The sequence below is a fragment of the Chaetodon auriga genome, chromosome 15, assembly GCF_051107435.1.
Source record: "Chaetodon auriga isolate fChaAug3 chromosome 15, fChaAug3.hap1, whole genome shotgun sequence".
NCBI classification, from domain to species: Eukaryota; Metazoa; Chordata; class Actinopteri; order Chaetodontiformes; family Chaetodontidae; genus Chaetodon; species Chaetodon auriga.
The window spans coordinates 13,633,885-13,661,411 of record NC_135088.1 but is presented as its reverse complement, the minus strand read 5'-3'; the positions used below and the strand labels follow the sequence as shown (position 1 = coordinate 13,661,411).

Here is a 27,527-nt window from a genome sequence, read left to right as displayed (position 1 = left end):
CTGAACGAAGATGTTTTGAATGGGCACTGCACTAGTTAGAAAATGGCACACTGTCACTGACATGAGATGCATTTTGACCAGACATTAAGGCACATTTACTGAGATGTAAGCCACTGTAGCTTCATGGTTCTGATACAGAAATCAACCTTAAGCGTAGCAAATATTCTTGGTTGGCTGCATCGAACACGAGTGAAACATTCATCTTTTCAATGTTTGTATCTGGATGTAAGTCGGGGTGAAAGTTAAAGTTAGCATTAAGCCTTCCATCAGTGAGTCACAAACCATCCAACACATTTTTTGTTCATGCATATTTTATTCAAGAGTAAAAAAATGTGATTTGTCCCATAGGGCATGCTTACAATGTGTGTATCATTTAGGAAGTCAAATGCGAAAACGTATTTCCATAGATAATAAAAAATGTTGCAAGATAAAATCCATTATATTTGTTTGTTGAAATATGCATGTAGACCATACAAGAACCAGAAACAGAGGAAGGAAAATAACCATAAGCTAAATTGTAACAATAATAATATCAGCAGTAAATATAACCAGAGTACAATGTTTCCTGTTGAATGTAAGTGCGACACATGATTTTCTTTGTGTCCAGTTCATTTACATCGGAAAACCATGCTATCATGCTTTGGCAGCCTGAAAGTTGCTTTTCACTGAGATTATATTCATTCACACTATTGAACATTTTCTGTACATCAGTACAACAGAAAAAAAATAAAATAAAATAAACACAAGGCTTCATACCTTAGAAGGGCATCTTTGCATACAACAAATCAATATAAAATTAAAAGCAGTGGTAATAAATAACAGAATGAAAAATGGACAAAAACAATCAAAGGAAGCCTATTTAGAAAATTTATAAGACAAATAAAACTACAAATAGAATTTAAAAATAATTCAAGTTTACTATTTGAAACACAACTATCACAATTATAATCTCACATAACAATTAGGAACTTAACTGCATGCATTGATGCGTTCCGTACCATAGATGCTGTGTTAAAAATCACTTTTTGTCCATCCTTATTTCACATACCTTTATCATTAAATAGAAAGATGAAATATAAAGTAGAAAAAATATTAATGTATGAAAGGAAATTCTAGAAATTTATGTGATAGTACGTGTCGCTCAAAGGTGGGGCTTCACTTGTACCGCCTTTCCCAAATTATTTATTTTGAAAGAACCAGATTGTTTCCTGTTTGGATTTTGTGTCTTTTCTCTTCTTCTATCAGTCAAAATGACCCCTTCAGGGCAACAAGGCCTTTTTGGGATATAAATGGACTTTTCATCTCCGTACTCTGACACAATACTTGGACATGGGAATTGATGTTTTATTTGGATCACAGTGTGGGTGCACTTTAAAATGACACAAGATTAGAAAATGTGATAGCAAAACAAGAAATGATATATGTTTAACACACTTAAATGCTCTATGGATGGATTCATAAACCAAATGCCTCCGTCATCATGAGGGAAGTACGTGTGACAATTCTTCAAAGATCAGATTAAGTGCAAAAGAAATCACATTTGTTCCCAAAAGTAGCATTAATGAACTTCAAATCCCTTAAACTGCAGGATGGATCTAAGAGTGGTGTGTGGTTTTTAAGTACTCTTTAAAAAATAGATTATATGCATTCACAAATTTGTAGAATTTCCTTCTCACTCTGATATAGTACTTTGTGTAGCTCTTAGGCATTGAAATTTTGTTGAATTTGCAGCGCAGCAAAAAGTGCGAAAACTCAAAGGGCGCCAACGTATACTTGAGCGACTGCACGTATTCTTTTACTTTCTCTTTAGTGACAAGCAGGTGAGAAATAATCAGGTAGAGTGAGACGGCAGGGTATGCGTCAAAATCACCTCTTCTCTTCTCCTCTGTGGTCCAGAAACAGGTGTTAAGCTGCTTTGTTGCAACGCAGAAGACATGAGAAAACGGTGATCCGAAGCCTCCTTCAGCGGAGGACGCTCATGGGTACACTTTTCAGGAAGTAAATTGCACGACGTGCAAGTGAAGCTTAATCAAATGCCATGCTTCTCTGATGTGAGCCACTTAAACGTTTAATGGACGGGAAGAAAATAACTTTAAGGATGGTCTGGATTAAAATATAACCCTTTGAGATTCACCTACAGACAGTGATGAAGTTGCATCTTCATATGGGACAGTGTGTTCCTTTGGGGGATATTAAATCTTGGTGTTGAATCTGTGATGCCGAGGCTCCTACAGTAAGCAGTGGAACCAAATTTTCCAGGCGCTCCCTTCACCCCTCCCCCTTCTTCCCTCATCGCCTCCAAGTTATTTCTTGCTAGGAGATGACTGATAAGGAGGGATGCAAGGAAAGGAGCAGTCCTGGAGAGTAGTGAGACACAGTAGTGGAGCTTGACCTGCAGTGGCTTTGGTGGTTAGGGCACCGTGGCCTCTTTCCCTCGCAGCATCTTACTACAAGGTAAATCAATAAATTTAAGCCCACTGGTAAGATTGCACTGCAGGCTTTAAGAGGTATGTGCTTTGCTTCCTTTCCGTTTGCTTTATCTCTCACAAAGTGGTGCGACTTGTTAATACTAGCAACACATGAAGGTAAACACGTAAGATTAGTTTCCTCATGAAGTGAATTTGTGAGTGATTCGTAATAAACACTTTATGAAACAGTAACATGGTTTGTGTGGCATGGATACTGCAATTAAGTCTTCTGTCAGGCCCTGTAATGAAGGAGCAGACATTGGTCAGCACTCAGAACAACACAACTGCCAACAATTCAGTCTGTAATTGAACTGAGGAAGGGAACAACAGGCAGAAATAGCTTTCAGCAAGTCAAGCTGCAGCCCGCTGACCTCTCCTTATCCCCGCCCACTGCTGTGAACCCCAGCTCCCCCCACCCCAAACTGTGCGATGACATACTGTCATGAAAAAAATGACCTTTTCCGCCCGTGTTAGATTTGCTGCAGATTTCATGTTCTGTCTGTGGGCCTGGTTTATTTCTATGTTCTGAGGCCTGAATTCCCGATTTGGCAATGTCTCGCTGCACAGCGCAACAGCGGCACGCTTCTGAGGCTCCGACAGCAACATCACTGGATGTTGCTGTTATCATCCGTGCCGTTTGCCTCTGACATATTCATCTTTCCCATGGAGTGACCCACATGGTTCACCCCGTCCTTGCGAGGTGGCATGCGCTCATTGATGCGATCCAGGCCCTTAGCCTCCTCGAAGCTGGTGATCTTGTGCTGGGGGGAGAACCCACGGATGGCTGAAAAGAGACAGCACACGTAAAGGGATCAGGCTTTCCTTGTAATGGCACAATCTCAGAATATCCCTGATATCGTCGCTTATTGCGTGATTCAAAATATCAAATCTTGTTAGGTTTTTCAAGCAATATAACCAAAAAAGTTCAGCAAGTCAATGTCAATTAGGAGCAACAGATCCTATTTCCATAAAGAATGAATATACTAAACGTAGTGTACACTTTTAAAATGTCACATTTTTTTGCTTTGAATTGCACAGTTACAAACTACCAGCATATGATACTCGGTTATCTCTGCAGCTGATGCTAGTGACGCAGCAAAGCAGAAGCTGCTGCAATTTCACAGTTCAAAGATTCCTTTTGGCACTTGCACCAGCTGTAACACTTTGCGCAACACACAAATACTAGAAAAAGAAAAAAAAAAGTAGAGTTGTACAACCCTTATTCCAAAAAAGTTGGGACTGTGTAAAGCATAAATAAAACAAAATGTGACAATTTGCTAATCCTTTTTGACATATACACAATTGAAAACAGTACAAAGACAATAAATTTAACATTTTACCTCATCAACGTCATTGACTTTTGTAAATATCTGCTAATTATGAATTCAGCAGCAACACAAAGTAAGACTCAATGAACGTCCCCTCATTGTGAAAAGAACCAAACACATTTCTTTTTTTTTCAACAGTCATTGCAAATGTCGCCCATCCTGCTACCTATTTCACATAACATATGCATGTAAATAAAAAAGAATATCTACGCTGGTGCCATCAACTGCTGTCTCACACTGAAGCGTCTTGGTCAGAGAGCAATGATTACCTTAGACATATCACGAGGAACTGAGGCTTCAAGATGCATATTTCATGTTGATGCTCTGTTTCTTATTCTTGTGCATGCAACACTTTTAAGAACCAGATGGAGGCCATTTACAAGCCAAACCCAAAAACAATGGAGTATTTTAGTCATGCATCTCTTAGCAGCACTTGACTTTGCAGTGTTTTAATTTGTCATGAACACGTCTTGATGCCTTAGAAAGCTATTCCTTCCTCATTAAACATTTTTCCTCCTTTTCTCCTACTTTGTAATGACCAATTTCAAACTACAGTGATTGTTTGTGCAAAGCCTCTCTGTGTTGTTCTAGTAAGTGAGGGTGACAGCTAGTAAGAGAGTGATACACATGGAGGAACACTGGATTTCTTTTAACCTGTCTGCAAGGAACAAGAGTGCATCATCTTATCTTTTCAATTCCCTCCCCTCAAGACGATGATCCCTCACCAGCTACCCACCTGACAAATACTGCCAATAGTGAGATGTGTCTCCTCTTCAACACTCAAGCACACATTAGAAATCAGTTCCTTGGTGCACAGCATGGCCTACATTTCAAATACCCATTTATTATCCTCATCACTTCTAAATGAACCCCATCTCTCTAAAATTTGAAATCCAATCACCTTATTGGATTTCTGTGTTAATCGATGGCACTGCAAAGTAAAGTGCAAACCATAGCAGCATCAAACTGTCCCGTGAAATGTTGCTTGATGAAGTTATTATTGTGTGAGCTGTTGTGTGCATGAGCCGTCAGTGGCAGGTGGCCTCTGCAGCAGGTAACCCTGACAATATGTTGAGAGCAGTGGGAGGTGGAGCACTGGTTTACCTTCTCTGTCCTCATCATGCGGCTCGATGGCTTCAATGGCTTCAATGGTGGCTGAGGGGGGAGGAGGGGAGCAAGTTACTCCTGATCAAGCCATGCAAATGTAAAATGCAGCCCTCCAGCGAAACGGCAGCTCACATTAGGCCAGATGAGAAATACATGTTCACTGGCAACGCAGCCAAACTCCGAGGAGTGCCATGCATTAATACTGAGAGAATTAGTGTCAATATAGAATAAGATAGAGCCATATAGAGAGAGAGAGAGAGAGAGAGAGAGAGAGAGAGAGAGAGAGAGAGAGAGTAAGAGCATTAGGCTGAGGGCAGAAATCACTTGTTTTGTACCTAAACAGTGCTTTTGCTGTCACTGCTGTCAGCACACCAAATGGTTGGGTTAGAGGTAGCTAAAACCTTGATTTGAAAATACTTGATATTTAGTCATGAAGCTAAAGACTCTTTGCGGTTGCTTGGACTGCTAATTCCACTGTGAATCCACACTGAACTCCAAAGCTTAAGGGACTCCTTCGAAACTTGGTATTTCCTGTAGTAGTGCATGCTTTGGCGAGCTCTGTGACTGTCAGTCCATGCCCTGAGTGCATGTTCATGTGTTTTCCACAATGGAGGGTTAGTTGCATTCATTTTTATCGTAGACTACTTTATATGATCAGCTGTTTGCACCTTTGTAAGAATGCAGAACGTGTGTATTTGGTCACACACACAGTATGTGCATAGCCATTGAGTCTGTCTTGTAAGCCTGTTTGGGCTGGGCAAGCTGCTACACTGATATTAGAATACAGACCTCCTATTTGAGTAAATTTTTGTTGTTGAACATAAATTAGTTCATCTAAATGTCAGTATATTTTCATACTATTTAGTTGTGCATATTTTCCAGTATAACCTTATGATGGTCAATTTGAGAATTTAGTAGCAGTCAGGTAAAAGTCATTTGATAATCTGCAAGGAAATCTAGTTGAGGTTGCAGCCACGCCAGTAGTACAAGAGGAAAAACTGTATCTTCGCAGGACGAGGATTACAAAACAAATCAAACATCATCTCTGTTAGAAGTCACAGTCAGGTGTGAGGTCTCCTGTAGGGTTAAGGTTGGGGTTTAGGCTGAGATTAGGTTAATAAACGATTTATGGTCTTGCTAGCTTATCCACAAAGTGATGAGACAACCCAATGCAAGCCGACAAGAATGTGCATCAGGCAAGCAACACTCAGGATGCAGGATGCAGGCACCGCCCCCCGGTGAAATACCAAGTATTTAGGGTGTCCCTTCAGCTGAATGCAGTTAATGCGAGGTGGTGGAGTCCTGAGGTAAAGGAGGGACTGGGGAAGAAAATATAACATCCAGCAAGCTAAAGAGAGTTTGTTGACCAAACTATGACTAAAAAGTAAGCGAATAATAGACATGAGGAAGTGAGAAATAGGACTCTGAAAGGATTCTCATGTTGTTCTGTTTCTGCTGGATGTGGAAGTACACAACTTTGCTTATTGCAGCTTTAAGTCTATGTGTGAATTTATGGTCATAGTTAAGGCATGGATCTGGGAGGGACTTCCTTATTTGTCTTGTACTATGATGGGATTGATATAAGGAAGTAGCAACAATTTCTAGTAAACACTGTGATGCAGGTATTACTCTTTATGCGACTGCTGTAATGTGCTTATGACGGGTAGCTGTGTAGCTTAGATGCGATCAGAGCATCGCTAAGAGGCTCAAAACCAAAGCTTGCTGGCTGCTCTGCATTAAAGTCAGAGAAGGAGAGAGAAAGAGAGAGGTAGGACCAATGGTAGGACTGAGAACGGTGATGAAGAAATGAAACAAACAAGATGGAGTAAAGGGGAGAGAAAAGGCTTATGCTGCGCCTTGTACTCACCACTCTGCAGTGTCTGTCTGCCTCCAGAGAGAACCCCGCTCGGCAGCATGCCAGTGGGCGTCAGGCCCTTAAGCGTCAACACATTTTCACTCTCCTCTCTGCAGGGAACACGCAGTCAGGCAAACAGGTCAGAAAACTTCACTGAACCCTGGTCAAACTAAAAAAAAAACTTAATGCCCCGACTTTGACAACGGTGTATACGTATGCACACCTGACACAGGCTCGGTCTGTACGCATGTACACACAGAAACACCTGCTACAGCTTTAAAACATACACTCATACTTACATTCACGCACACAAACACAGAATCTACCTGAGAACTGAGAACATTTTGGCCATTTTCCCAATAGCACGGATCTTGTTTTTGATCACCTCCTTGCGCGCTGCAGCTGCATTGGCTGAAAACAAATCAGTATACATACTGTCAATAGAAGCTTCTTTTGATACAATAGATGCAATAAGCGTGTCATTATATGCTTATATAATGCAAGAGAAATGGTTTGTAGGGTTCTATGATGCATAAAATACTCCAATTATATACGTATTTCTTGATGACTAGGATACTGTGATAATAGGCCACAGTTCATTATAGGCAATTATAGCGCATTAGATATTGTAATTATACACCCATATGTCTCTATACTACAGACACTGTCATCATAGCCTGTCTGTGGAATAAGAAACTGTGTGTATTGGTCTCTCTGACACAATAATGCAATAAACACTGTCTTATATGTACATTTATTAGTATGTTTCTTGATGTAATAACACACAAACCTTTGTTTTACTGATGAACTATAAGGTAATGTTTCAGTTTCATGTAGTTAACATCAAGATCAAGGACAATTTCATATAATCTTCATATATTGTAACAAAACTAGCCAGTATTTAAAGGCAATGCCCTCATAAAAGCACATGGAAAACCCACAAGCAATAGAGACCTAAAATCCTTTGTGTGAATAGCTTAAGTGTGCAGATCTCATCCCACCAAAGACCTAGTTTAGCGTGTGGAGTCTGACTTGAACCCAAGACGCACTCTTGATAATACAAATAATGAATTATTAAAGCATTATTTACTTCTTACCATCAAAGATCTCATCTTCATCATTCATGAGTTCATCATCAGAGCAGATGCTCAGCACATTCACCAGCATTTCTGTGACTGGGGAAGAAACACAGCGTAGGAAAGGTGTTAAGGCACGGCGCAATAAGAGATAAGAGATTAGGATGTGGCATTTTACCCAGAGGACTTAATACCTTTCTCTCCAACAAACGGCAGAGACCAGGTGAAGACATCCATGAAGTTGGGCAGCCAGTAGGGATGGGGCGAGCAGTTGAACTGCCGGATGTTCATGACATTATTTTCATATTTGAGTACAGCAGCTGTTGGAGAAGAAGAAGAGAAACAGGTGAATTCCACAGAATCTTATAGCCTGATTGTACACTTTACTTTTTGATTCCATGAATGTTTTCTTTACATACATCAAAAACAGTGATGAAGAAGAATATTAAAATGTAGAGTAAAGCTCTCTGCTCAGCAGGCTAAACAACAGCCAGACAGGCTAGATTTCCTGACCCACAGCATCATTGTTGTAACACAAACTCAAAGATTTGAGGTCAAGAAAGCCAAAGTGAGTCCTCCCATGAAAGCATCACTAAGTACACGATGAGGCTTAGATAAACAGAGCCTTATGTGCCATATCCATATACACAGACATGGAGACAGTGTCAGTCCTTCCATGGCACATAATGCAGAGGTGGTAGTGCCATTTAACTTCATATATTTACCCTCTGAATGACCAAGGCAGATCCATTTTTTTATATAATAGACGGCTCCAAAATGATTATGTGTCTGTAACAAATCTGATGTTTATTTCATGACATCTACTGAAAGGAAAAGTTATAATGTGGTACTCATATATATACTCACATCTGTACTTACATAACAAAAATCATGCAGAGCGATGGCAGACTGCACAGTACACTTTGTCTCATTTTGTCTTATAGTGTGCAGACTCTTCATTTCATACTGTCATAAATGCACAACAGTGTTTCATATGCTCTCTTCAAATGTACTCATGTTCTGTGATGTTCCCCAGTTTTTTTTTTTTTTTAGAAGCAGCCCCCCTCTGTACACGCAGTACAAGCATAGAACCAGAGCAGAAAATGAGACACTTAACCACTAGATGGCCTAGCTGAGGCCAGGGATTGCTGACACTGTTACATCAAGAGGGATAAAGCCACATGGAGATAGTCAGCGATGCCGACAGTCCCTCCCACGCTCCCCAGCTCCCATAGCCCATAGCAACCAAGACACAGATCTGAGAACACAAACAAACGGGGGCTCCCTGATGCATTCTTATGCTTGCTCACAGGCTAAATGCAGCTACATTAGCCCATACATACAGTTCACGCTGTTGAAACCATTTTAATATGCAAGTCGGAGGAGACCATGGTAGTCATTTTGTCAGATGTGAAGCGCTTTTCAGAAACTCTAACCCAGCTGCAGCTACAATGCCAGAGATGCAGGTGTTAGAGGGATACTTCAAGTTCTATTTACTGTTGTGAGATTTAACTCAACAATAAATCATTTTCGCAAGGCCTGCCTACTTTACATAGCCATTGATATTGTATGATGTAGAAGCTTTTTTTTCCATCAGGAATAAATTTATTTCACATAACTTATTATAACACACTGGGTATAAAATGAACAAACTGATTTTCTGACCTTTGTTGTTGTAAACATCCAGGTAGTTTGGTGCTGAGAAGATGGTAATGAGCGATGGGAATCCAGTGGTCTGGCTTTTACGGTACATCCGGTAGCTGCAAGGTGGTCAGGGTGACAGAAAAAAGGCAGAGCTTGTTTTCACATATGTAAATGAGAATCTCTTATTGTTTGTGCGAGTATGCGTGTCTGCTGTAGGGATAACATACCCTGCATCTTGTGCTTCATGTGCCCGGATGATTGATAATAGGTTATTGCTCTGTAAGAACTCACATACAGCGGGATAACTGGAAAAGAGTAAATAAAAAAATGGGTTTATGTTTAGAGTCACTGAAAATGCTTTCGATATTTGGTAAAAGAGCAGTCAGTAACAGAATACCACAGAGTACAAATCAATTCAATTAAGCACACAATCTTCCCATAACTTGACGGAATTCTAAAAACGTGTTTTCCCATCACCCGACAGAACTACACTTAAGCTGCAGGTTAGCAATTTCACGCACAGTTTCACCACACCCGAGAATGAACACGATTTATCACTCATAAATGCATTTATGAAAGCCTCGCAGAGGATGATGCAAGGGTGTGAAAAACCAATCCAATAGCTACCTGTTGCAATGAAAAACAAACCAACCCCGGAAGCGGCAGTCAGGGCTTCCTGCCCCCCAGCTCTAACCTGACAGGAGAACGCCTGAGAGGGAGTGAAAGCCTGCGAGGTGGCTCAGACAGGCAAGTGAGGCCGCTGCAACACTCACACATAGCATTAAGAGGCCGCTACCTACATTTCCAATGCAGCCTAAGTTGTTTGTTTGGTTTGCTCCACCTTTCCCACTGGTGCTGTCTAAATTTCACACGTCCATTCAGCGGTCACCAGGTCAGCCAGAGGTGGAGATCTTTGTCTGAGCTGTGGACAGTTATGGGAACACAGCGGCTCTTATCAAAGGGTTTACTACCCACTAAGATGCTGGTGACCGTTGATTCACTTCACCACGCTAAGCAAGGCTGCTTATTTCTCCTTTTATGCTTCAGATATTTACCTGTGTCCAGTACCTGCATTTCTATTACAGTATTTGCAAAGTAATTTCTTGTATTGAGTTATATTTCTTCTGGTTCTTGATTGGTACACGCATCATAATTATTTCATGCTATTTATATCTGCAGTGGTGAAATATTAATATGTGAGTAATGAGAGTTATGGACTGATTTGTTTTGCAACACGTTTCATCCTGAGCTGTTGCGGAAGTTGTTGAGCCATGAGAGTTCTTTACATCTAAAAATCCAACATGTGAACCTCACTGCACGCATGTGCTCAGTTCTGATGTTCATTTTCAAAAAGATGCTGCATGCTGTGCTACTAAAGCCACCAACATGACCTACCTGTCTCTGACACTAATTCTAATTCAACCTGTCTAAAGCTTCTTATATCGGATCCATTTCCCAAAGACTAAGTCAAATTGTGGTTTTGTTATCTCTCCACTGGCTGCGTGCCGAAGTCGTCCTCTGTGTTTTTCTGGCCAGATGGACAATGAGCTGTCCAAAGGAAAAAGATGATAACATGACTTCCAATGTGACAGTTCCAACTCGAGTTGCATAGCTATTGATCAGATGGGGATCATCTAAGGGCCAGAATTTGCTTCCAAAGAGACAACAAAGGCATAAGATAGCACAGTGCAGAGGAACCATCAGACCTGCGTCACACGGGAGGAACAGATAATCAGAATTAGGACGCTTTCTAACTATTAGTATTATTATTATTACTTCCAGCTGCAGTCTGAATATAGTCTACCATAGAGCAGCTCTCACCACAGCTGTTATGTAATACCTAGAAGGTTGTGTTATGTCATTCAGAAACTGCCTTCAAACTGTGTCTCCTGGGTTATATAAAAAAGAGATTACAGTTTGATTAGCACTTTTAAAAAATGATTAATGAGCAATGTTCAATTCAGCAGCAACTCAAGCCGTCACTTCCATACGGGTCACGCCTTTGGAAAAGTCCTGTGTGTCATTTCTTTATTCTTCTAACTGCTGTATTCCACACTTACAGTATACCTGACAAGACAAAATGTCCTTGGGTTCATCAGTTGGAGGGACCAATCTGTTCACAAATGATGTTGTCATTGAAAGTTTGCCTAACTATCTTTCGAAGTATTTTCTTCCTAAAACGACTCTGACAATTGACAATTGTCCAACAAAGCCTGTGTGTCCTGTAAAACAGCGCTGAGTGAAGCACTAATGAGGACAGCTCTCTGGGTAAAAGCATTAGACAAAAAGCACCAAATGTAAATTGTGAATCAGACACATCCCTGACTTCAGTGTTACGCCCACAGTGTTCACCTAAATGAGTTCAACAGGACACATTTCAATTTATTATTGTGATAATTTGCTCTTTTGGATGTTTCTGTGCCGGCATTTAGAGATGTAAAAACTTTCTCATCGTCTCAATGTGCTAATTAGTGTTTGAAATGATCCATATTCACTGTTTTTATACTGTCTAATCCAATTACAAAGACAGAGAGAAATAGAGATACATTCAGTGACCTATTTGCACAGACTGCATGAAGCCCTGTAGACAATGCAAACCTAGAGTACTGATTCTAACCAGTATTATTTTTTTTATCAGTTAATCTGCAGGTTTTTTTTATTCATCCATTACACTTTTTAGCTGATAAAACAGTGAAATGTTCACCACAATCACCCAGAGCTCAAGATGATGTCTTCAAATTGCTTGTTTTGTCTGACCAACAGTCTAAAAGTCCAGATATTGAATTTACAGTGATAAAGTAGAGAAAAACAGCAAGTCTGAGGCAACTTTCTAAAGGATCAAAATGATTAATCACTAGTCAAAACTGATTACTTTTCTGACCATCGACGAAAGCCCCAGCAACCACTTCAACACCAGTCACTTTTATTTTTTCCAGTCCTACAGTAACATACAGTACATCCTCCCTGGAAACTCTCTTCCGGCACTTTCTTACAGTCGCTGCCATCCACGGACCCATCAAACTTTCACAAGTGTTTAAAATATTTAAGTTCTCAAAGGTTTGTGTGGGAAGAAAAACAAGGAGACTGCTGTGCCCTGAGCACCTGGCGAAACTGTGCCATCCTCATATATCTAGGTCACATGGCTAACATTCCCTTGGTGGCCACTATATAAATGACAGGAATAGCTGTGTTACACACTAACATGAATATGCTGTAACTCTTTCCACTATCATACCAGAACTGCAAAATGCCCGTCTCAGAAAATGTTATATAACTGTTTCTATTAGAACACATCCGCAATGCATGTCTAACTTAGAAATAAGGCCAATTTTTGCATCACACTTATTAAAGATTATCTTTGTCATAGCTGCAAAACACTATCTTTTGTTTCACAGCACTGGCGCAAATGACATGTAACACCATAACAATAAAGATCCCAACGTACACTATGTACTAATTTCTTTATTGTCCGCTAAAGCGGTATCTATTGATTACTGCGAGGGAACACAGTACACATATCGCTCGCCTGCGGCTCACATTCCTTCTCTCCCCTTTGTGAAAACACACAATTATGTGTCGGTGAGCCTGTGAGGGAGAGAGAGCGAGAAATCTGACAAGTGAGTACGAGCGAAAGAGACAGAGAGAGATGGAAGTGCTGTGTTGTGAGCGTGAAACTGAGAGGTTTTTTTTTCTTTCCCTTAAATCCATCTGTCAGGCTTGCGGTCATCACATTCCCTGTCCTCCCAATTTAAAAAGCATATTCCTAATCACTGAGCAGAATCACATTTTTCTAATTACTGCACAAGAAATTTGACTTGGTTGGTTGGCGCTTGGATAATGTTATAATAGAGTAGTGACAAGGTGCAGAGCCAAATGTAACACAACTTAACATGCTGTGTAGCCTGTATTATATAACAATAGACTTAATATGAACTCTTATGTGATCAAGCATTGCAACATCACGACGTCGCATCATTGAAATAGATAAGTCTGCAGTTGTGCCTCCGTCTAAATGTTACGATATATGATATATATGCAAAACCTCTTTAAAATGCTGGAGGATTTTGTTTTCATCATCTCCTCAAAAGAGGAGGCACGAAAATTTCATAACGTGACATGAGGGAATCAATCTTATACAACGCATCCGTTTGGCTGCTGTAACCAAAAAACTTTGATTTAATATCACAGGAGAACCAAATGACTGCATTATATTTCACTCCATTTTAATGAAGCCTCTTTTTCTCTCAATCTGCATGTACCTACTGCTATTTCAGGTCAAGATTTTCTTGTGTTTCCCCCCAAATCTCCAGCAAAATGTCTTTCTCCTTGCTGCATACATGTTGTATAGTTGGCAGGAGCCATAATGATGGAGAGGTAAGTTTGAGAGTGAAGGCAGAACAAAGCCATGGGGAGATAGATGACTATTATAGCAGCATCCTCCACACATCCACACAATAATCCTCACTAAGCTTCCCTCTCACTGTGAGTAGATGGTTTCTTATCTGCGACCATTTAACAGCAGAGGAAGGGGAAGTTAAGACCCATCACCTGCTTTTTTTTTTCTTCTTCTCTGTATCAGATACTCTCCTTGAGTGCTGGTTAACTCTACCAATACACCTTTCATCTTTCATTCAGTGGTTTTGCTTGTGTTAACATAATAATGTTGAAGTACTGCTGACCGTTCTCCAAAGATTAATTTGCTATAAGTTTAGTGGTTTCACTTCACTTCTTCTTCTTCTTCCTTCAATAACTTTGCGAGCTAATTTCTGGAATAGAAACCAATGGAAACAAATAGCTCATTCAAACATCCAAACACCTGCTATTCTTTGGGAAAAGAAGGCAAAAGGTCAGGATGGTTTTAAGTTTGTCTCAAAGTAACAAGGTGTGCACAGTCGAACTTTTTCATCTGATACCACTGAAGCATCTGACAATCTCCATGTACATGCAAATACATTGAAATGAGAAGTTGCAGTTGGGTCGTAATGTGAATCTGAACTGCAGTTATTCCGCACACGCTGTCCAGAATGTCATTTCCTCTTCGGCGGAGGAATAAATCTCCCTGGCTTTGCTTTTTGTGATCTGAGAAGAAGTGCAGCTCCCACGCAGTGGCCTGTACTGCTCTGAACCTTCATTAAGAAAACTCTCACCACAACTGCCACCTAATCTCCTCTCCTCACCACCACCTACTTCCACAGCTCTCTTCCATCGAACAACAATATTAGGACAGTGCTCACTCCCCCTTCTTTTACATGCTCTGTCACAGAGGTTGAACAGTTGCATAACAAACCCTTTCCCAATTTGCCTCGCTATTATGTTTTAGATTTTATTTCTTTCCCTGCCTCTATTTTTATTTGACTCCAGGTTCACCCAGCTAATCCTTTGTCTCTAACAATCTGTTCTGTGAGTCAAAAAGACAACGTCCTATCAAAAACTGCTTTTAACCACAAGGCAATATGACCCATTTACTCACAGACACTATCTATAGGCTTTAAGCAGACATTTATCTCTTCATTCAGTCTCCTTTTTCCATTATGGGGTGTTAAGTGTGTGTATTGTTTGGTTTGTTCATTTTGGTTTCGCTCAAGTAGAAATAAATGTTTGATATCTATTAATAATTCATAATCTTGACATCTATTTTTGATATTAAAAATAGTTCAGTTGCGAGGCTTCTGTGGAAGAGTCGAATTTCACCCTTTGCTCCAGCAAGATTAAATTAGATCTCATCAACACTGATAATTCATCTTCACCTTCTCCCACCTCCTCAAGTACATCCTCTAATGAAGAGATGAGGATGAAAAGGTGTGATGAGTTCACGACCAGCCAACATGGGGTTAAATTTTTAATTTTTTTTTTTTTTTTAAGCCAGGATTTACTGTTAAAGCATTCACAGTGTGAATCGCAACCTTTCATTTTTTTTTTTTTTAAACTAAAGTGTAATTAGAGACCTTCAGTGAGCCACATGGGTCAAGCTTCAGGCAACACATGACATGCAAGTTTCAGATTACTGACGCATGAAAGCAACACTGCACTGTATCCTGCGGTGTATTTGGATTTCAAAGCTGTGTGGTTATTTTCTCAAGTATCTAAGTGTGGACAACAACAGTGTTCAAGTTATAATAACACAGATGGTCCACAGGACTTGAGTCGCTGCAGGGAAAAAAAGAAGAAAGAGCTCACCTGTAGAAATAGGAGCAGCCTCGCACTGTGTTGTGGCTGAAATATTCCTGGGTTTTCTCGTTGCCAAAATCCTCCAGAGGATCGGACCACAGCAGGTCACACATGGGCCCGAAAGCCGGTGGCTCCTTGAACCGATCCAACTTCACATAAAGAAGCAGAAATGTGCCTTTTATGAAAGCTGCACCGACACAAACAACCACTGTACAGTTCGACCTGGTAAGCTGTTACCTTCTTAATGTCATCTAAGGTGTGTATTTCAGGTGAGAGTCCACCGTGGACACACAGAAACTGTTGGTTCATGAGCGCAGCCAGGGGAAGGCAGTCAAATGCATCCATACATGAGTCGTACACCTGCTCTGAGTACTTGATTTTACCTGACAGAGGACAGAAATGAAATCAGCTGCACTGATGAAAAAAAGGATCAGAACCACATAAAATGACATGCTGGCTTGTTACTGTGAGTCACTTTTGATATAGAAAAACACAAAATTACAAAACTAGCACATATGTAAAGGGTTTTTAACATAATATAAAAGTTAAAAAAAAAAATCAAATATTAAAACAAAAACAATTTATGATATATTACATGTAAATATACACTGCACTGCACTGTTTTGCTACCATCTCTAAATTTTCAATCGTTCACAGATAATTTCATCCTCCCTTTTTGTGCTGTCATCCAGAATCAACAGTCCTCACAGACAGGTGCATTAATTGTGATTAATTGGTGCATTAAGTCCACCCAAAGGGCTCAAGGCTACAAGTGACATTAGCAAGACAGAGAGAGAGAGACAGAAACACTGAGAGCTACTCACATTCTTGTTTGAAGGTGAAATATTCTGTCAAATGTCTACATTCATGATTTCCACGAAGTAAAAATAGTGTCTTTGGATAGAGGATTTTCAGCGACCAGAGGTATAAAACACACTGTCAAAACAAAGACACGAACAAAGTGTTATTCCCTGCAAAAATCTGTATAAAAACCCGCCTTGTGCAGCTTGTTTCCCCTGTGAATTACATAATGATATTCTAAAGGTTTTACCTCTATACTGAAGTAGCCACGGTCAACGTAGTCCCCGAGGAACAGGTACCGTGTTGTGGCTGGTGATCCTCCCACTTCAAACAGCTTCATAAGATCAAAGAATTGCCCATGGATGTCACCGCACACTGGAAAACAACCACAGCACAGCAAACATTACACAGTCTGACTGAATACCTGTCTGCATCTTTGTTATTTTCTGCGTCCATGGGCGTACATCCATCTTTTTGTCGCACGCTGTATCGTCGTTCTGTTCGGTGAAACGACTGATAATGTGCGAGTTTATGTAGATGTGCTACGCCTGCAGCTGTAAGGGGAGCAGGAGATCCACTTTTCTTATTTATTAGTACTGAAGGTTCAAAGTCAGAAAACAAGAAAGACCGTAGAGAACATTCTGGCAGGATCTCATGACAGTACAGAGTAGTGCACTTTGTATCGGAGGTGTGCATCTTCTTTTTCTGCTCACGGCTTCATAAATAGACAGCCGGGCGGGCAACTGCACGGAGATGCTACAGCACGTGTTTCATATCTGTATCTCAACAGTCTCAATAATTCATACCTTATAAAAGTGATGGTGTTTTGATTGCTGTTGCTACTATTGAGGTATCAAAGCAGTAAACATACAGTGGGCTGTCATCTATAATGAAGTTTAATGCACAATGAAATATAGATGTTATGTAACCATAAAGTCAGCCGTAAATAACAATATGTTGCAAACGGAAAAAAGCAGAGCATATTGTATGCTAGTTTAAAAAGGTGTTAAAGCTATTTGCATGCACACATTTCTTCATTATCACTATGGATTAATGTATACAACAGGTTAAAACCCTCCCCCACAGCCCGGTCGGTGGAATATAATGTTGCCATTCTATGCTTCTGCAAACCACAGATACATTAAATTTGTATGTTTTTATATATTGTATCAACGTTTCTACGATTGCTATCAAAGTGATGTTGTTGAGATCGCCGGTACATGCGTATGAGCTGACTTTCCCATGTTTGTAGCTACAAAGTTGAGTATTTTTAATGAGACCTTTGGACATTTTCCAGCTGTGTTTGTGGTGACTTAACCTAAGCAGACACTGACGACTGAAATGTAAAGTTTGAACATAAAAGAACAGAAAGTTTCAGCATATCATGGGTTTCAGAAACATGCAGTTCCAACATTTATTCAGGCCACTGGGTTCTTCCCAAAACAGAACAGTCAATTATTAACTCAGTCACTGTAAAGAAACATGTTTCTTCTTTTATTAGCTGCTTAGTCTTTGGCTGCTCTCTGATATCGAAGTTGTGTCAAGTAGAACAAGATGGACTTCACCTCTAACAGTCAGCGGAGCAGCAGAACAGCCTATGAGTTATGAAACTAATATTCCTGCATATGCATTTTCCTGCAGCGAGGATATATATTTAAACTGCAATAACAGCCAGTAGTGAGTACTTTGAGCGCTTGGATTTATATAATGGTATGAATTTCTCTTGTCCTTAAGTCGTTATCACGTTGAGATATTTCTATGGTCTTCTGCTGAAAGGCCTCTGTCCTCCGCAGACAAGTGAGAAGCTCTCACCTCAAAGAGGTAGAAAAAGCTCGAGCCCCCGGAGAGATGCGCACTTTTTCGCAGCGAACACTATGGCTCTGGAGTGCAAACCTACATCTCATTTCCTCACTGCCTTCAATTTTTCATTATCATCTTCCTCTGTCTCCTTCTCTCCTACTCATCCTCCATCTCCTCTCTCTTTTCTGTCTCCCCTATCAGCTCCACAGTGGCCTTCGCCCACTCAAAGCTTAGAGCAATGTGAGTGGGAGACTGCTTGTGTGACTAAAGCAATCAAACACACACACATGCACGCACGCACATACGCAAACACCCGTGGAACACATCCATGCAAGTAAAGATTCACAAGTGCATAACTGCCTCATAATATATGACTACACACACACACACACACACACACACACACACGCACAAACAGCTGCAGAGACATTCAAACACAACTCAAGCCCACAAAGATATAAAACAGACCTCCATACTTGCAAATGCCTGTACACAATACTCAGTTCATCATCCATATTTCATGCTTAATACAGAAAGCCTCCATTTTCCTGACGCCAGTCAAGACGAGGAGCTTGAGACTTCTCCTCGAGACAGTGTGCATTTCATCCATTTGTCACCTTTGTTTCGGTTAAACACCATTTGCTTTCAAGGAAGACAGTTAAGACGATGTTTATTTAGTGTCACACAGTTTTGGGGGAAGCTGAATGACATGCTAACGACAAACAACATGAGATTGTCGCCTTATAATACACCAAAAATCAGATGTCCCAGGTGCAAAGTGTTTGAGGGTATTTCAAGGATTTGTCAAAGAAGATGTAACTTCAATGTCAGGAAGAAGGTTGGCCTGCTGTATACTGTCTACTCTTTTGACAAACACATTTATTTTAGATGTAATAAAAGCAAAACGTTAAATCTTGATTCATTTCTCTTGATGGGAAACTATTTTGTGTCTGCATGTTCATGTTTTTACAACATAACTAGGACACGCTGTCGGTTGATCAGCAGCAGAAATGAGTGCTATCTGCTAACATGCGCAGATGCTTTCAGCAATTCAGATTTTTCTTTCTTCTCTCTGTTAGCTTTTATACTGATATGTGTTAATGATGGTGGTGTACTAATGTGAAGATGCTCCACCCTTTTTGCAACTAAAACCCTGATTCACATGCTCCCACTGTTTACACTGCTGCTTTTACTCAGATAAGTTACATCTGTTGCAAGATTACTTTGAGCCCGAATGTCGTTGATTTAGCTGACTTAAAAAGAAAGTCCTAATAATGCTCTCTTCAGAGTCAAAGCGCTGCAGTACTTTACTTGAAAAGTCTCACTCACAACAGACCGGAGATCTAGTCTTTGATGAGAGGACTTCTCAGGAGGGGTTTCTGAAATATCCTTGGCCTATTTCACTTGACAAGATAATGATGATTCTCCCTGAAAGTGACAGTTTCCTGCAGGAAGAATTTACATCCATATCGATTCAAATGATCTGTGTTTCGTCGTTGCTTGTGCTCTAGTCAGGTGCCTTCTTTATTTTTGTACTACAGGTACAAACAGTAGTATTGTTAGTACACGTCGTCTCACTCCCTCTGAAGTCTTGTATCTCTTCCTGTGATCATCCTTTCTTCTAGATTTTCTCTGTTGAATTATTACCATAGAATAGAAGCATCACTAAACTCAGAAATCACGTCCCCCTCAGGATAAACTATAACAACTTTTGATGACTATTCTGACTTTACATCAGAGTTTTAACCTGCAAAATGAATGGCATCCGCTTCACCTCTGGGCCACTTTGCTAAGCGCTAATTAGCACAAGTTTGCATGAAAAAGTGTTGGTGTTAGCATTTAGCTCAGGTACAGCCTCACAAACCTGCAAGCATGCCCGCATCATTATCAATCATATGGTGGATAAATGATACACAGCAATCATACGTAAGACTTCAGTGATTCTTTTTATCATCTTGTTACATGAGAGTCAACATTTTGTAATAATAATGCACATTTCATTACTCCTTTCATTGATTTTATTTTTTAAAAACGTGACTCTTAGGTTTAAACATTACTGCATGTGAAACTGAAACAAACACAGTCTCCAAAATGACCAGCGAACTAAGATTTGTTACAGGGCCGCTCCATTAGGCTGTATTAATATTAGCTGGGGGTGAAATTAGTTTTGAAAAATAGGCAGCCAAAACATTTGCAAACCTTGGTGAGATTTCGAATTGAAGCCCCATGTCTATGTTTAAGCAGGACTGATAACTATGTCCAACAAGTTACCAGTAACTATTAACTACCTGTGACTGGTGCTTCGATGTCCAGGATAGTTTTCTCCTGACGCAGGATGGCTGCTCCCTCACTGATGATTTTAAGTGCCACAGCTTCCTCCACGCGGCCCTCCTTGGTGAGGTGGGCCTTCAGGAGATCCACACGAGGTTTTCCATCGCAGTCGAACACTTCCTTCAATGTAAGGCGGTGGCTCAGGGGGAAGGGGACAGCTGAGGACAGAGCACAGGCACATGGTGACATTTTAACAGGCGGGACATTACAGTAACTCCTGCTAATGCCATCAAGAATACAATTCCTGACTCCTTTGCGCTGTTAAGAGAGAACAGCAGCAAAAACAACATATCATCAAGGAATTCATGCAGAAATCCCATTTGAGAAAATCCCATCCATGTTTGGCCTGCAGGCATTATTGTGCTGCTGCTGCCTCCATCCATCCATCCTTATAAACATGGCTGTGCTTAATATGCAGCGGGACAACATAGTATGAGAAGCCATTTGCTGATTCAAATTAAACGGGAAATAGAATTATCTTGAGTTAAATAAATAAAGACATTTATGTCAAACACCATTATTCTCAATAGATGTTTATATTTTTTCCTCTGAGGTGAAAATCGCCTGCACGCAGTGTTTTCTGCAGCGTGTTTTAAATGTGCTGCACATGTACTGTTATATTCCTATACCTCAATAATGTATATTTGTAAGACAAAACACATACAATATACTGTATGTCTAAATGACAACAGAAAATAAAAGCCTCATATTCCTGCTGTTGCTGTCAACTTTGACATGTGTAAATGGCAGCAGGCAAACTGCAACAGATTGACGCACAAAAAGTCCAGTCAGTTACAAACAGTTTTTTCTAGTACAGATGTGTGGTTACTTGCTAAGTATTTTCTGAGTGCCGGATAAAACTCAGCTAGCATCTAAGCACTCTATTTATCCAGCACTCCCCCTGGGTTGCTAAAGCCTGTGGTCATTAAAATGCACCAGTCACCTACCCAACAGACTGCCTGTGAAACTGTGAAATCCAACCACAGATCATTACTTCAGTGGCAGCAAAGGTTATTCATGAGATGTGGTGCTGATCTGTGTGCGCTGTCACTTCAAGCTTTCATGGCTCCATGTGCTGACATTAATCTACACATCATCTGGCCTGAGAAGTGTCGGAGCTGTGGAGAGCTCGGATGAAAAGAGAGATCAGTCGCATGGAGTCCGGTTGCAAAATTCATCAGAATAGCTTGACACAAACACACACATGGATGGGAGTAATAGATTACATTTAATCTCGTTACTGTAACAAAGTGGTACTTTTGTGCACTTTTACACTGTAATCTCTGACCGTGGACCAGCAGGTGCATGCTGAGTCTAGCTAAAATACTAAATGCTGGTATACCTGTGGTGGAGGAAATTCATGTAAATGTATGTAATGTCCCCAAAAATGATGAAAAATCTGTGTGTGTGTGTGTGTGTGTGTGTGTGTGTGTGTGTGTGTGTGTGTGTGTGTGCGCGTGTGCTACGTGGCGTGTAAGAACTGTGCAAGCTCTAATGTTTGTGTTTATGTGCTGCAGATGCTGTCAAGTTTATCCTGTTTTTACACCTCTGTGTTGGCTGCCTTGGTGATGCTTTATTCTGCTGTTAAAGCAGCGGTTTATTTCATTTATACAGTCTCACATTTCTGCTACACTGGTGTCCATAGCTCGTTTTATTTAGTGTCAGCCATTTATTGTGTAATTGTCTCAGTTTTGTTCTCTTTTCTGGTTAATTCTTGTAAGGCTACACTGAGGAAGGAGGTTGCATACGTACAACTGCTAATCAGTCTGTCTACAGCAAAGAAGTTTATAGTTCACTTCAAGGCTCACACCCAAACTACTACATATGTTGACATGTTAACACACTCAATTTTGATTTAATAGTTCTATCATATAGCATTACATAATCACATAACAACCCCCATTTTAACTTTTAACCAACCTACTTACCTACCCGTTTCTATTCAAGTATTTTTACTTGACTACAATTTCTTTAAAGTAACAGCACTTCTAACAGGATAAAATCATCTAGTACTCTTTCCATCCCTACAAATATGTACACATAACACAAGCTGTCAGCAGTAGTATATTCAGGAGTAAGGGCATGCTTGCCAGATTTGTGCAGTGCATAGCAAACAGGGCCACTTAGCAGTGCCAAATGAAGAGACGACAAAGGAAGCTCGGGCTCAAACTGAACATGATCAACATGCTCTTTAATAATGAATGCTTGACTAGAGAAATCTCAAAGTCGCTGCTCCTGGGATAATGAGGCGAGCCCCAGCGCGTGAATTTAATGGGACTAAAAATTTTCACAGTGTGCAGCGTGTATCTGTGATGGCGATGTGTGCTTTGACACTTTACCAGCTAGTGCAAACTCAGCACAGTCACCAATCAAGTTTTACTTTAATTAATGTCAGTGTGCGCTGATGAGTTTGCAGTGTTTTTGTCTTCTTCTTCTTGGTATTAGCATAAACAGCACAGTGACAGCCTGATGGCACGATGATACAACTTTGTAAAATACGTCCCAGATCCACGAATGAAACCTTCGCAGAGCCATTTTTTGAAGAACTGAGAGGGAAGGAATGAATCCATGAGCTATAATAACACTGACTGAATTCATCTTGAAACACTGAGAACTGGAGGGCATTTGCCAAAATATATTATTGTAGGTACTGTAATTTACATAACATGAATGTAAAAAGCTCAATGTGACGCAGAAACTCAAATCTGCCTGGAACTGCTAAATGATTTTACTTTTTGACACACAAGACACATTTTTTTCCAAACTGCTGGCACCTTTTAAACAGTAAAATGACCTGAATTGGAGGCACATGCAGATGCCTTGAAAGGGACATTGCTATTTGTTTTTTTAGACAAAATGGAGCAGCAGATTAAAACCACTAACAGCAACCCAGAAACTTAACAAATGATCTTGAACACCACATTTCAGAGACACGCGTGTATGCACGCAGACATATGAGCATATTGATATAGATGCATGGTGAGATGAAATGAGATGAAAAGATGACTTCTGCTCAGCACCCCGAGCAGAGTTGAACTATGAAATACTGTATGTTGCCGGGCAACAGCAGCAGCAGCAGCAGCAGCAGCAGCAGCCGCCGCAGCAGCTGACTGTTGGAGTACAGCCAGTGCCGCCACGGAAAACTGCAATTTGCATTGGAGGTTCACATAGCTGCTGCTGGAAATGCTCATACAGTAGACGCACATCAAAATGTTCCTATTACACTGAGAAGAGTCTATAATGTGCATCTTATTATGTGAAAACACATTTTCCTGAGAAAGATTTCTCCAGTCTGCAAGCTCATAAAAAAATGAAGTGTGGGGTAGGTTTGTGCTGCTAATGAGCAACCCTGGGTTCAGTCCAGAAACGGTGAACGGCGTCTTCTGATTGGACTAACTAGACGCTGTGCATTTATAAGAGGTCCAATTAACATACACGGACCCAAATGTCAACCTTTTAACATAATTTCATCAGTCTTTTTGCTTTTTTTCCCCCACGCACACCCTACAGCTCCACCAACTACGATCTGTTTTGTGTGTTGTTTGAAGGGTCATGTACCTCCTGGCTAATGTTAAACGTGTAGATAAAAGCAGATCTGTTGCTCCAGTGTAACCATTAATAAACTATTAATAAGTGTTGTTGGAGCCAATTTGCATGTTTGCTACTGGAAGCTGGAGTGAACGTTTAAGCCTGTCACAAGGCCCGTTCTGACTTTAAAGCTGACACATTATGTCTCCGTGCAACGCTTCTCATTTTGTTGCATAATTGTTTATTTAAAGAAACTGCTTTTATAACAATGGATGAAACAGTTACAGATTTACATACTGCATTGCCCTCAGAATACCGACTGCGTCCGTCTGTGAAATCAGGACCAACATCAATATCAGAGTCAATAATGTGAAGGAAATTCTTCTCTAAGGCGCTATAATATAGTTCACAGGTGTACTAAAGGCCTCATCCCTGAAATAACTGACCTGAATATGCCTCTTGATGCCCACAGCACAGTGGTGACGGTGCTTTGGAAAACAAACTGCACAGACCAGCAGTTATTGTATCTCTTAAGATACGTTCTGTCAGGTTAAAACATGCAAGGGAAAAGAGAACGGGTGAGCAACTTGCTGAGGTTTAAGTTGGAGATATGTAGTGATAAAAATAACTTGGAGTAGCTTGAAGTGTCAGTGTTCAGTAGTTTTCTACAAGCGCCGCACTCAGTAAGTGTAAGAAATATCAGTCTCTACTCATCAGAATCGTCATTGTCTTGATAACGTCCTTTGATCACCTGAAGGATACATGATTCAGCTTCTTGCATCTCATTTTTTTTTCACTTTTCAGCCTTTAGGGGAATGGAAAGAAAACAGGCTTTTACTACTTTTTCAGAGTGGAGTACAGAAATAGGAGAACGGATGGAAGTGACACAAGGAATATGCATATGTTAGTCAAGCGAATGTCAATAACAGCGTCTGAGCAACAAGACAAAAATGAGGGTTTGATGTTTGATGCTGAAAGGTTTCTAAGTTTCAACCTGAGGCCACATGAAGAGCAAAAATGAAGCTCACGATTTTATTCAACCAGGAAAGAAAATGCTTTGAGCGTTTCACACCGTAAACCCTAAATGTTACATGACCATGTTACAAAAGCAGAAACCTGAGTCAGAATTCTTGGCCGTGCTGCGTTTGCCGATATGAACTTTTTGTTTGATATATTTTTGAATGCCTGGATGTCAGCAAAGCTTTGCCAAAGAAATAACCACAATAGCTTTGTTGGCTGTGGGCTGTGAGGCTTTCGCTCAAACATACAACAACTAATAACAACATAAATTTAGAGAAACTTTCTGTCTCTCACGGTGGACTTTATGGTTGACAGATGACTAACTGTGTGGTAATTGGATGCAATGTTTTGATAGGATGTCCTAGAAAACAATGAACTGAATCATGTACTAACAGGGCAGATATGATGAGATGTGTCAGCGGTTTCAGAATTTGGGATGTACAGTATGTTATTTGTTACACTTCAATTTGTGATAGGACACTATTGAGTAATGATGCCCATTTTTCATTGTCACGCTGACACTCCACTAAAACTGAGTCTGAGACAAAGATTAAGATCCCTCATGAGAGCTGATTTTCTGACAAAAACCAATACCCAAACGCCTCTTTCTAGGGTCCAGACCTGTTCGTATATATCTCAAATGAAGCTTTGTCAGTTGTAAGAGCACATACATATAGGACATTAGTTGTGCCCGCAGTCATTATCACATGAGTGTATCTCACCGTGCAGATCAGTCCGTGTTTCTACAACTCCGTAGCCTCAAAGACAAAGAAGACAAAGTTGTTAATGCTGACTGAGCTGCTCGACCGTGAACGTGAATATATTCAGGCACAGTGCTGACTGTGAGCTGATCCATGGTCAGAACGAGCAGGGCTAAATGAGTTATGGCACAACTGTGAACACTTCATCATCCTCCATTGATCCAAGTTGTGTCCTCAGTAATTCTCTGACAGAGCAGCCTTCTCCACATCTACTGATGTGGCTTTTGGCTTTCCGATAGACTTTTCCTAATCAAATTAAAACATGACTCACTCCTGGTGAAATATACCCCATTAAATGTCAATTTCATGCCCTCTTCCTCCTCCACTGGCCCTGTCAAAGCCTGAGAAATCCTGCTGCATCACTGCCCCAGCTTCTACCAGCAGCTCGGCAATTCAGCTGTTTTTTTCCCCCCCTTGCCTCTCCTCTCATACCTACCCGAGCCAAAGCCAAGATACAGTCGTGACAGCAAATAATAAAATAGAAAGAAATCAGTGCGATAAAAATATAATGATTAAAAAAAATCCATATTTCCCGGTGACTGCTGCTGTTTCTAAGCTTTCTGCCCGCTCTAAGTGGGGGCTGTGCAGCAAAGAAAACCGGACTGTTTATCAACATCAAAGCTCCAGTAGCCCACTACCATCACCACGAACGCAACTTGATGGCCGCATACACACCATCAATGCACGACATCAAAGTAAAGGCCACATTCAGCCAAACCACAAGCAGCTAAACGCTCGAGATGTTATGTAATATCTACAGCCACAACCGAGCGCAAAAATGTAGGCTAACTTACATTTCACCATCCGATCGGTGGCGTTTAAGACGATGTCAGCGTTAGACATCTTCATGGGCAGTTGCTGTCTTCGTGGCTGAAGCGTTTTCTCTCCGTCCCCTTAGGATCTACTCGCAGTATTTGTTGGCGAAATGCGACTGATGCTGTGGCATCACTTAGATGATGCGCCCCCTCCGTGCGTCGGTGCTGCGCCGGGTAGGACTGCTGCTCCCCAGGCAGGCAGGCAGGCAGGCAGGCAGGGATGGATGCTGGATGCTGTAGGAGCTGCTGCTGCTGCTGCTGTGCTAAGCTGTTAATGTGGGGGAGGATGCACTGAGAGAGAGAGAGAGAGAGAGAGAGAGAGAGAGAGAGAGAGAGAGAGAGAGAGATGTGCACTATCCCGACATGGCGGTGAAGGGAACTCCCACGCAAATGTTTCACGGGACTGCCTGATGCTGCCATCAGATGGAGGCTGAGACGGGGTTGCCCCCACGCACGCGCGGCGCGCCATGTCTCGGTATTCTCGAAATTGCGTTACGCCTGGAGATGAGAGCGCACGGGCCCTGGCTAAAACATGCGCAACATATTCATGACAACTACACGGGCTCGTTTTGATTACGCGCGCGGACGTGCACGCGAACATTACAGGCAGTTGGACTGTTGCAATGATGGCAGAGAAATTTCACTTGGTGGCGACAAACCATCAGGGTTTGTGCAGACTAGGACGTTCAAACAGACGATCCGGCTCACATTTTTTTTCCTCAAGAAAAAACTTTTCATATTAGAAATTCAATTTCCTTTAAGCCTCAGGAAAAGCCTATGAATAGATTTTTCAGGATAATTACACACATCAAAATACTTCACCAA

At 40.9% G+C, this 27,527-nt stretch overlaps 1 protein-coding gene across 2 annotated transcripts; it reads right to left on the bottom strand.

Moving 5' to 3' along the window:
- Nucleotides 1-298: 298 nt before the first annotated feature.
- ppp3ca (protein phosphatase 3, catalytic subunit, alpha isozyme) lies at nt 299-27,164 on the bottom strand. Of its 2 annotated transcripts, XM_076750178.1 has the most exons (14): nt 26,682-27,164; nt 20,536-20,736; nt 16,698-16,822; nt 16,471-16,582; nt 15,884-16,029; nt 15,656-15,795; nt 9,706-9,783; nt 9,500-9,594; nt 8,029-8,154; nt 7,856-7,933; nt 7,085-7,169; nt 6,771-6,868; nt 4,901-4,951; nt 299-3,252 (listed from the first exon to the last, which is right to left on the bottom strand). In XM_076750178.1, exons 1-14 carry the CDS (start codon nt 26,734-26,736, stop codon nt 3,074-3,076), a joined length of 1,569 nt encoding a protein of 522 aa, XP_076606293.1. In that variant the 5' UTR covers nt 26,737-27,164; the 3' UTR covers nt 299-3,073. The 2 variants fall into 2 exon arrangements, with proteins under 2 accessions (XP_076606293.1, XP_076606294.1); XM_076750179.1 differs by lacking the exon at nt 4,901-4,951.
- Between the last annotated feature and the right edge of the window lie 363 nt (nt 27,165-27,527).